The sequence below is a fragment of the Lates calcarifer genome, linkage group LG6 (assembly GCF_001640805.2).
Source record: "Lates calcarifer isolate ASB-BC8 linkage group LG6, TLL_Latcal_v3, whole genome shotgun sequence".
In the NCBI taxonomy this organism is placed as follows: domain Eukaryota; kingdom Metazoa; phylum Chordata; class Actinopteri; family Centropomidae; genus Lates; species Lates calcarifer.
This window is the reverse complement of record NC_066838.1, coordinates 24,042,899-24,054,482: the sequence shown is the minus strand read 5'-3', so window position 1 is coordinate 24,054,482 and position 11,584 is coordinate 24,042,899. Positions and strand designations below refer to the sequence as shown.

At 40.3% G+C, this 11,584-nt stretch overlaps 1 protein-coding gene across 2 annotated transcripts; it reads left to right on the top strand.

The window, feature by feature from the left end:
* The first annotated feature begins 2,039 nt into the window (after positions 1-2,039).
* pfkfb1 (6-phosphofructo-2-kinase/fructose-2,6-biphosphatase 1) lies at positions 2,040-11,567 on the top strand. 2 transcript variants are annotated; one of them, XM_018688056.2, is made up of 14 exons: positions 2,040-2,228; positions 6,433-6,558; positions 6,657-6,753; positions 6,926-6,992; positions 7,622-7,696; positions 7,843-7,899; positions 8,011-8,132; positions 8,238-8,445; positions 8,608-8,754; positions 8,927-9,031; positions 9,327-9,456; positions 9,593-9,655; positions 9,739-9,803; positions 10,836-11,567. In XM_018688056.2, the coding sequence occupies exons 1-14, from the start codon at positions 2,177-2,179 to the stop codon at positions 10,893-10,895; spliced, it is 1,374 nt and encodes a 457-aa protein (XP_018543572.1). In that variant the 5' UTR covers positions 2,040-2,176; the 3' UTR covers positions 10,896-11,567. The 2 variants fall into 2 exon arrangements, with proteins under 2 accessions (XP_018543572.1, XP_018543571.1); XM_018688055.2 differs by lacking the exon at positions 2,040-2,228 and adding an exon at positions 4,931-5,121.
* Positions 11,568-11,584: the final 17 nt, after the last annotated feature.

Genomic DNA, 11,584 nt, shown 5'->3' with positions numbered 1-11,584 from the left:
TGCAAAGGTGTGGGCAAACATAAACAGAGCAAGAGACAGTAGATAAGATCTGTGTTATTTTAACCCAGAGGGTTTGCAACTCTCTACTCTGAGCCCTGTTACACAAATGTTTGGATGGTTAGTGTGATTAAATTAGTGTTAAAGAGAGAGTGTGATGCACAGTATTTGTGCCTAATTACAGGTCAGAAGAATGCATGGAATGAAATAGACAATATCTCTGGTTGTGCTGCATCAGTTTAAAACATTTTCTCTGTCCATTGTGAGGCTGAATGTGTGACAGGCGTGCAAAGTCCTCCTTTATGTTGTACTTGAATTGAAAGTCTTGAGTGTCAGCTGTGCCAAACTGACACATTTATAGATTCAAGTGTATATAGTACAGAGCGCAGCTGCAGGCAGCAGAAAGGTCATGACTGCCATGAAGATCTTACTGAACTCAAAGACACTTTTAGTCATCTAATACATGATGTAGCACATATTCAGACTTTAAATATTAGTATTGCTCTCTACCTATGTTTACTGGTCTGTCCCAGTTCCTTACTGCATAGCTGTCAGTAGCTGTAGCTGTCTAACTATCCTCCGCAATATACTTTAATATTTTCAGACTGTTCTCCTGTAAGAAGAGGCCATTCGTCGTCTGTGCAAGCAGCTAATATGATCCATGGTTCCATTTTATTGTTAGGTGACCTCTAGTGGCCGTAGTAATTATGACGGGAGCAAAGGAGGAAGTCAGGTGAAAGTCTGTTAAAAGGTGATAGAGTCGGATCAACAAAACATAGAACTTTTACACAGGAGAAAACTGTTTGTTTCCCAGGCGAAACTGATAATCAGCTTTGTGTTTTTTATCCATGACCACATATTTATTATTGTAACCATGACGAGGAAGGTCCTCTGACATCAATCGTAATCTTTTCCTAAAACTAATTATGTAATTTTTGGGCCAAAACCTAATCAAACTGTGACTATTCCACAACTGCTGGTATGCTCCAACAGGTCGTATATGAGGATGGGGACAAACAACATATATGGTTGTTTGGGTCTGAGGACTTTTTGTGTGAGCAGCTCCCTCTATTCCTTTGCGCACTGCACTGTGGGAGAATATTTACTGTGTACCAAATCCATACCACAATAAAAAGTGTTCTCACTGGAGAAGCAGGAAAATGAAGTATACACATCTCATGCAGAATGCAAACTACATATAATCTATTTTTGCTGTTCATGTATATTGTCCAGCAAAGAAAACAGAGGAGTTCAGAGCAGAAAGAAAAAAAACATAAACAATAATTTGTGGGTGGCAGTGAGTCAACTCCAGAAATATCTTGAAAAAACACAAACGAACAAAAAAGATCAAATCTGAAGAAAAATACGTGGCAGTGATGTTCCAGTACAATCAAATACAATATGCACATGTTGCAAATGTTAAAGCATCTGTCCAGTGGTTTTTATTTTAATACACTTACTGCTAAAATGGTATACTGTGATGATATTGTGTACAGTATTCTTTAGTATACTTTTTTAGCAGTGGTACTGTGTTTCTTATTTGAGTATACTTGTTTTTGTCACCTGTAATCAAGACTTATTTAGAACTAGTACTTTTGATTTGAGACACACTGTTTATCTTCCAGGGTCAGTAGAGTGTATTAAAAAAAACAATGACTGTTCTGTACTTGACTAAAAATAATATATGCAGTTGTGTGTTATTTCAAAGTCGTGTCTGAACTGTGGGTTTTGATCTCAGATATTACACCCTCTCTATTTGTTGAGGAGTGCATTACATGCTTCAGACCTCACAATAATTCCCTCCATGTCTTGCACGATGAGTGATTGCAAAGTGTTGCCATGTCTCCCTGTGCAACAACAATCTCCTTCTCAGTGACCTTTGCACTTGTTATGACGCGCCCTCTGAGTGCTGCGACTCACTCACCATGTGTGTGCGTCGTGAACTCTGGTCCTGGCAAACAGTAAAGGACAAACCCAGAGTGCTGCTATCATATGTCCATGTGTCGTGGAAAGAGAGGGCTCAGGGGAGTGGGGGTAGGGGTGGGTTGAGAACACTTTGGCATATAGTTTCTTTAAAAAGAACATCAGTTCTGTTGCCACCGGCCACATAATCCTGTGTGTTGATTGTGTCTGGTCTTTAAGCTGCTGTGCTGGTTGCTTCATTGGAGCGTGGCACAGAATGGAGCTTCCCCAGCTGGAACATGTGAGGCTCCGCAGGTGTGACAGCGCAGGTGAGATCACTGAACTGCTTCTGCAGACAGCATGCCAACAATACACAGGAAGACACCTTGAAGCAAGGTTTCTACTTATGTGTGACACGCACAGGTCATAGCTATGTTCATACTGACTGAAAGGGTAAAGATAGACTCCATGTGTTGTTATATAATGCCATGCTGTATGCAGCAAAAAGTGACTTCCTTGTTGAGAGAAGCAATTGCACAAGTAGCTGATATAAAAAAAGCTAAGTGACACAAAATACTAAATTGTGTAAGAGTGTAGCCTGGTTTGCTTGTTATTTGATGCAGTTAATCATTGCTTTTAAATATCTCTATATATCATCTATCAGTTGCCTTGTTTACAGGTGATACGTGCTTTGCAAGACACGCTTTACTTGCATGAGTGATAATGGTACTGAGTGGCTTTGTGTGACAGTTAAAGAGCCAGGCACCCTGACCAGCATCCTGTAACTCACCTCAAACAAAAACAAGTGCAAACTGATCACCAGACAAAGACGTCACCTCTGGGAACCTGCTTACTTTGCAGTATTTGGAGGAATGTGCTCATGCATTATTTCATATTTCTTGACAAATTTCTCCAACCCTGTTATGAGTGAGTGCACAGGATGTACTGCACACGAGAGAGGGGAGATAAAGGGAGAAGTAGTGAAAGGAGGAACCCCGACTCTAATCCTGTGTGGCTGTTGGGTGGATGTGACAAACTCCTGCCAGGCCAAACATCAACAGAATAGCACATACCTTCTCTAAATAGTTGAGCTTATTCCAGAACAAAGAAAACAAAAACAAACAAAAAAACTGGCCATTACTGGTTATCAGCGCTCTGCTAATCACTACCCAAGAGAACTGCCTGTCAGACTTTGAACACAGGCCAAAGCTGGGTAGATGATGTTGCCTGTTTGAAGTTAATGGAATGAGTGACATTAAGGTTTGAGTACTGAGACTTGATAATTTGATACAGAGGGGCCTGCAGCATTATGTCATGAGTGACACTTTTTCAGGGTCAGGCAAGATTAGTTTTAATATGGTCACTGATTTTTTTTCCTCTTTTATTTTTTACTTTTAATTTTGTATCTTTTGCACAAAAGGATCATTAGTTGACTTTACTGTTTCTGGGGGAAAATTATCTTAGATCCAGGTAAAGCAAAAAGCACACTGAGACTATTGCTCACAGACTATGGTATAAACAACACGATAAAATACACACAACATGTATACAGCAAGTGACAACGTAAAACCTACAGTATGTTTAGCCATCGCTGTTCAATACAACCAACCCAATCCATGATCCATCCATAATCATGACTTTATGTTGCAACCTATTCTTGCAAACTACTGAGAGACCAATTACTAATAATAAAAGTAATAATACAGAAAATGATGACTGACTCTACCAAGGAGCTGTGGAAGACTGTCATGAATTTAGCAGAAACCTCAAACCAGTTGAGCTGAAAGAGGAAGTGCAGTCATGCTGCTGTTTTGTCACTCAGTCAGCATTTAACAGATATGTGTAAAAAAAATGGCAGTGTTTTTGCATGTCTTCGGTTACATTCAGTCAGTTAAATGTGAAGCTACAGCCAGCTACTGGTTAGCTTAGCCTGGTAAAAAGATTTCTTAACGTATTCGTGACCTTTAAAGGTGCTGGTACTGTTACCTCTGGACAGAGCCAGGCCTGCTGGCTGTTTCCCACTGTTTCCAGTCTTTATGCATATTTCCCAAAATGTCAAACTGTTCCTCAAAGAACAGCTTTGAGGCATTTGTCTGTTTAGAGGACTGTACTGAACATTTTTATATATTCAGATTTCTGCATGATCACGTTTTAGAAACAGTATGTTAAGTAGTTAGAACTAGCTCCATCTCAACCAACTACATTTAAATACTGTTTATATCAGTGATAATGATACAGTTATGCAATATATACACTTTATGTCTCAGATTTAGATTAATAATAGAAAAATATAATCAACAAATACATTGTCATGTTATTTTAGGTTAAAACTAAATAAAACTTGATCCCTGAAAAGAAACTCACAAGGTATCCATCAGTATATAAAGTAAAATTAGCTCCACCTTGTGCAACGTAAAAGAGACATACACAATAATGTAATTATAATCCAATAATATACATCATTCTGAAATGGGAATTTTGCATCATGAGTATTTTTTACTTTTGATACTTTAAGCATATCTTGCAGCTAACTAATTTGTACTTTTATTTAAGTACTTAAACGTTTTCTGTACAGTGGTATCACTACTTTTATCTAAGTAAAGGTCTGAGTACAGTGAACAATAACTGTTACTTCCCTATTTCAGATCTAAAGTTAAGGTTTAAACTGCCCTCTAGTGGTAAGAAAGAAGAATCCCTGCTCTACACCTCTCAGGCTGATAAACAAACTGCTTGTGCAGCACCACCAGAATTCATGAGAGATTCCCACATCTGTTATACTTGTCTCGCATGACTCTGTTGCTCTTACTCTGGCTGAGAAACCAGCTGTGTCACCATAACAGATGTACAGTACGGTGGATTTGGATGCTTCCCTGCTGTCTGACATCACTACAGAGATTTTTGGCAGCTGTCCTTGGGTCTTTTAAACCATGAAACAGACAGGAGAGGCAGACAAGCAGCGTGACCTCAGGTCCTCCCCCTCCTGCCTACCAAGTACTTCTCCTTGGCAACAGTCAGCTGACCTGTAGGTAGTGTTCAGTGAAGCACACACATGCACACAGATCGCAGAGCTGTGCGCCTTTGTCGTTCACTCCTCTGCCTGCCACATAGGCCTCATGGCTCTCACCATTAACACGTCAACAGAGCAGAAGAAACTCACACAGACTCCTCTGCTCAAGATCTGGGTGCCATGGATGGGCTGCAACTTGAACCGCAGGAGGGGATGTAAGTGCAGTAAAAACCTGTCTCAGCTTGAATAGAGGAAGATTAAAATGCATCGCCTATTCTGTCTTGTTGCTGTTTGTTCTGCCTCTGCTTTAACCCAGTTCTGGTTTCAACAGATGAATGTGGTGTTTGCAGCAGTGATAGTGTGTGTTTTGTACTGACTGTTGTTTCAGGACTGAGCTCAGTCCTGTCAGGGGATGCAGGTAGACAGGCAGCAGTCTGAGAGACACAGAGGAGTCAGCCATGGGATGACAGCCAGGCTGGACCAAACCAGGTCCGAGTTGGCTCTCTGTTCAGTGTCTGACGTGGTCCTTTGAGCATTTTGCTGACGCAGCATACTCCATTCATAATCGAACAGCCTGGAGGCTGACACTCTCCCTGTCCTTGTATAGACACACACAGGTCATCCGGGTACTTTTGGGGGGGTACAGCTAACTGGCAAGCAACCCTGCAGTCTGCTTTATAAATTACTGGCATTTTTTGACCTCAGAGACAGACTGGCATGCAGCAACTGGGTCATGACGGGGTAAGAAACACACAGAAGGTTTGAGTTTCTGTTAAAAATGTGAAATTAATGTGGAGATTTATGAGCAGGGAATCCTGTCATTCTGTGGCTCCACATTGCTCCAATCAGATGAAGATTCTGGGTTTTATTTTTAGTCACTTTACCCTCATGAATATTAAATATCTGTGACTAGTAACACACAGACCAAAGCCTTGGATTTATCCAATGAGAATGAGAGTGTTTTATTGGGGACATTGTTGCGTATAGTTAAGCTCATGTGTAACTGACGTTAAAATACACTTGGAGATTAGAAGTCTTGTTCTCGTGGTTGTCAGCCATATGGCACAGTACACTGCTGCTCTGGTTGTTTCTATGTGAGTACCTGAGGAGGAGGCGGAGGAGGAGGAGGAGGAGCATCTGTTTAGTAAAAGTTTTTTTCCTCACTTCTTTAAGGATGTGTTTGACTATTTGCAAACTTCTTTGTGTGTCTGTTTATTTGATTTTGTTTGTTAGTTGGACAGTTTTCTGTGTCAGGACGTGCTGCCAAACACAGACAGGCATAAGCCAAGTGACTCACTACGCTGGTGTACAGACATTTGAGCTGCGCCACAGAGCTCTTGTTCTCTCTCTTAATGAAGATTACCTTGGCAGTGACACACACACACACACACACACAACATGTCCTGCAGCACAGAGCCTCAGAGGGTTGTTTGTGACTCTTGACTGCATCTGAACATGAGGTTGACGTTGAATGATGTATCACATGTTCAGTAACACTTAACATGCGTGATTTCTTTTCATCTCAGCCTCGGTGCCTCAGTTCTGTAACTCTCCTACAATGATTGTGATGGTGGGATTGCCAGCCAGAGGAAAGACATACATCTCCAAGAAGCTCACCCGCTACCTGAACTGGATTGGAGTGCCCACAAAAAGTGAGTTTTCAAAGAGAATCCTTGAATCCTGATATTATAAATGAATCAAGGGGAAGCTATATGTTTTTTTTTTAACCTCTGTTTTTCAACCTCACCAGTGTTTAATGTGGGTCAGTACCGAAGGGAGGCAGTCAAGATCTACAAGAACTTTGAGTTCTTCAAACCTGATAACGAGGAGGCCATGAGGATCCGCAAGTAAGGACAATACAGATGGTCTCATGAGTCACTTAATGCTGAGAGTCATTGTGGAGTTTTAAATGTGTAATCTGTTCTGTCCTTCGCTGTCATTCTCATGTCACATTCATCATTCACTCATTTATTTGCAGTTTTTGCTCCTTTGCCTATATGAGTGTAACTTCTCTCTCAGGGCCTGTGCAGCAGCTGCTCTCAAAGACGTCACCGCCTACTTCACTAAGGAGCAGGGACAAGTAGCCGTGAGTAAGAGGACAACTGAAACTGTCCCTCTAATCACAGTACAACACACTGATTAATTGTGTGTGTGTGTGTGTGTGTGTGTGTGTGTGTGTGTGTGTGTGTTTTCCTTATCCTTTGGTCAGTCAGGCCTGACTGAGATTAAAGGGACACTCCACTGATTGTCTGGAGTCTGGGGAAAAAAGATGATGAAAGAAAAAAATTACTTCAGAAAGCCTGTGTTTCAGATTGGAGATGGGGAGTTTTAAAGATGTGGGCATTTATCAAACAGGGAAGGTCTGATGAAAAACAATAGAGTTGCATTATGGGAATTGTAGGTCCAGTGTTTTTGCAGCTTGACCCAGTCTGGGGACTTAAATACAGGATATCTCAGCCTGAGGTACAGATCACCCTTTCTCTAATCTGCCCCTAACCATTTTAAAACACTGGAATACCCCTGTATTGTTGTCACATGTCTCAGCAGTTATTTGTGACATAAGCAATTAAAAGCAGTTGCTTTATAAATGTAAGATATTATTATATAGAACTATGATGCTTAATTTCTGACAGTCATTCTGGATAGTGTGAATGTACTTTATTTCCATGAATTATATGGACATGTTATTGATCACCTGTGTCCTGTCCTATCCAGGTATTTGATGCCACCAACACCACCAGGGAGAGAAGGGCAATTATTATAAGTTTTGCAAAGGAGAAGGGCTATAAGGCAAGTACAGGTGTGGAAGTGACACAGTGATGTTTAAAGGAATGGTTCTGGGAAATGCGCTTGTTCTTAGTAAGAAAAAAAAGCAAAAATGATTGGAAGCAGGTGGGAAGACCATGTTTTTAACTTTTGAATAAATTATTTTGCAGGTGTTCTTCGTAGAATCAATCTGCGATGACCCAGAGATAATTGCAGAGAATATTAGGGTGAGATGCAACTTCACACCATCTGTCAGCAATGTGTTTTTTTTTCATGTAAATGTTTACGGAGGGTGGGATGTAGTGCTCTCAGTTAAATTCCAAAACTTTCCTCCCCAGCAAGTAAAATTTGGGAGTCCAGATTATGTGGATCGTGACATAGATGAAGCCATGGAAGATTTCATCCAACGCATTGACTGCTACAGGGCCTCTTACATGCCTATAGATGATGAGAGAGACAGGTAGTGATCCACAGTCTTTTTTCTTTACAAAACAGCTTTCCCTTCCTAATTTCTGACAAATTTATTTTTAAAGTCGGTTTTCCTCAATGCCATGACTTTGAACAGGAAGCTCTCCTATATCAAGATCTTCGACGTGGGCAATAGATACCTGGTAAACCAGGTCCAGGACCACATTCAGAGCAGGATAGTCTACTACCTCATGAACATCCACGTAACACCAAGATCAATCTATCTGAGCCGCCACGGAGAGAGTGAACTCAACCTTTTAGGTCGCATCGGTGGAGATTCAGGCCTCTCCCCTAGAGGACAGAAGGTGAGCAGACTGAATCAAGATGTGAGCTATACAAGGGAGTTCAAAGAGTTCAATCCTTATCTGCAAATTCTAATCATAAAAATTACAATTGATATATGTTATAAAAAATACAAGATGAGGACAAACCTATTTGACTAAATTTTACAATCTCATTCTCTCTAGTATGCTAATGCCTTGGCAACGTTCATCAAGGGTCAGAATATCCGTGACCTGAAGGTGTGGACGAGCCACATGAAGAGGACCATTCAGACTGCAGAGGCTCTGGGAGTCCAGTATGAACAGTGGAAAGCTCTCAATGAGATAGATGCTGTGAGTTTATTAAGCACATTTTAAAACATAGTTCAGTCCTTCAGAGAAGGATGTAGTATATAAGGCTACTTTTATATTTCTAACTGATGTTTCACATGTTGCAATCAGGTTTGACTGAATTAGAGGTTGTGTATTTCGGGGTGATAATGCAGGGTGACTTTTTCTCACTAAGGGTGTATGCGAGGAGATGACTTACGAGGAGATTCAGGAGAATTACCCAGAAGAGTTTGCGCTTAGAGACCAGGACAAGTATCGTTATCGTTACCCCAAGGGTGAGGTGAGCATAACTCTTCATACACTGTGATATTTTCTTTCTTTTTCTTTTTTTTTTTTAAATTCTGAACTGATTTGCACCAAACTTGGTGGCAGGATGAGGCATGGACCTGGGAAGAAGCCATTAAATTTTGATGTGAGGTAGGGCATTTTTGGATTTTTGGCATTTGGAGATATGCACTCAGATAAGGTCAGGTGAAAGCGTTGCACAGTATACAAGCCCTTATCAAGGGGGCTGAAAAGGTACTGTAAAATGAGTCTGGTTGTAAAATGAATGAACTATTTTGTCTCTTTTCCAGTCCTATGAGGACCTTGTCCATCGTCTAGAACCAGTCATCATGGAGCTGGAACGACAGGAAAATGTTCTGGTCATCTGCCATCAAGCGATAATGCGCTGTCTGCTGGCCTACTTCTTAGACAAACCTGCAGGTATAGAGAACCAGACTCAACCTCTGCATAGACTGGCTTCTTTTCTAACTTATAACTCCTTGATGCAACAGTGAGCAACAGTAATGTTGTCATAATACTCCAAACACTCAAACATTTTATTTTCTTCCCTCTGAAGATGAGCTGCCTTATCTGAGATGCCCCCTCCACACAGTGCTCAAACTCACACCAATAGCATACGGTAGGTTGTGGATTCTTGAGTGTATGACTTCTCCAATTATTGTAAATCTTTCCCTGACAGTCTGGCTTTCTCTTCAATTTCAGGATGTAAGGTTGAGTCATTTTTCCTCAATATTGAAGCGGTCAACACACACAGAGAGAGGCCAGTGGTGAGTTTCCACAAGCACACATTTGTCATAATTGATACTTAGATTTGCCAACTATTGGTCTGTGGTACATTACATATGTCTGATGGTAGGCAGTAATAATTTTTAATTTGTACGTATTGCTGAAATGAATATGTATAGTGGCGAGGATTGAGCAAATATACAGCTGAACTGATTTATGTCATTTTTATCATTTTATAATTTATATTTACATATATATTAGAACAAAAAATTAAAATAAAATTCCCCACATTCTCAGTCTTTAAAGTGGATCTATGTAACTTTTGAAAGAAGAAATATCACAATCATTCTATTATTAATAAAAAATGTTTATTCAAAAGCTATAAGGACCATCCTCAATTCCACACACACATTTTTACTCCAATGGGCTCTCTTGGTCTGGTATGACCAGTTACTTATGATGGGTAATGTTAGCTCAAGTTAGCAGCAAACTTTAAAGGGGCTATTTGTACATTTTCTCTGCTGCCAAACATGGTTTCTTGTTGCGAGTGGGTGGTGGTGATGGTCACTTGCCAAGAGCTTCAGCTATTGTTGCTTTTACAATACAAGAGGTTATAATATTCCCTCTGGGCAGCGCTACTTATTCAGGGCAGTTGGGATGCTGCATTGGGTCTCTATCGGAAAGTAACGAGACAGGCTGGCCAGGCCAGAGCTAGCTGGTTAGCATGCTAACTTCAGTGAGAGAAAAGAGTTGATAGAACTAGAAGTAAAACATTTGTCTTACTTTCCACCACTGGAGACAACTGTTAGCAAATAAAAGAATTAAGTTTGTAAGTAAACAGCCTTTAATGCTAACTTTGGCTATTTAGCAATAGCAGAACTTACAGATAGCCCCTTTAAAGCTAATGCAATGTAAGTGATATCAATAAGTTCGTTTGCTGACTTTTTGCCACTTGTTTACTTGTTCCTGTAGTCCTGTAATTGCCACTTGTGGCCACAGTTGTCGCTCTTCAGCAAAAGTTGCAGACTCTCACTTTAAATGGACTCTCATTATTCACATTGCTGTCGTTGCAGAATGTCGACATCAACAGAAATCCAGAGGAAGCTCTGCAGACTGTTCCTGACCACATATAAACACTGTTTTGTGAGAAAAGGACTGAAATCACGTGAAAGTGGATGTGTTGCTACTGACTAGCTTCACTAAAAAATTAGAGATGCACTCCAGTTAAAGGTTGATTGTGTGACAGCAGAAAGCAGGGGGTTTCAAAACAGGAGACCAGATGGTAGAAAGAGAGAGTTGAGGAAGTAACATACACTCCCCCTGCAGTGAGGATATAACCTATAGCTGCTACTGGAGTTTCTGTTTTCAACATGTCAACATGTGAAATGTTCCTGTGTCTTATCTGACTAGAGTTTGCTTTTCTCAGCATATTTGAACGTGTCACATTGTTTACAGATGATTTAGAGAAAAGTAATGCACTGTGCACTGAGGCTGAGAGAAACACGTAAAAAGACGTAGGGTGACATTATAACTTGGGACTTCATGCACATATAACTGTTGTACAGATAACATTATTTGTTGTTGATAATCTAATTATAGGGGCAGGAATCAGCACCATGGACAGCACCCAAACAAACAAAATATTTTTGTTGTAGATTTGAACTCTTGACTGTATTGTTTGTAAAGTAGATAAAACGCCAAAATTCAGGAAGTGTGAATAAAATAATGTAAATAAATAATGTAAGGAAAGAGTCACCTGCAAACTGTTACTGCTCAGAAAATAAATTCACATTATAAGTCCTGTTTTTTAATGCTTTGCCGC

Coding starts and splice junctions, on each gene's coding strand:
- pfkfb1 (XM_018688055.2), top strand. CDS start 5,013: ATGGCTCTCACCATTAACACGTCAACAGAGCAGAAGAAACTCACACAG. Junction 6,993..7,621: donor AGGAGCAGGGACAAGTAGCC/GTGAGTAAGAGG, acceptor TGTCCTATCCAG/GTATTTGATGCCACCAACAC. Junction 8,446..8,607: donor TCTCCCCTAGAGGACAGAAG/GTGAGCAGACTG, acceptor CATTCTCTCTAG/TATGCTAATGCCTTGGCAAC.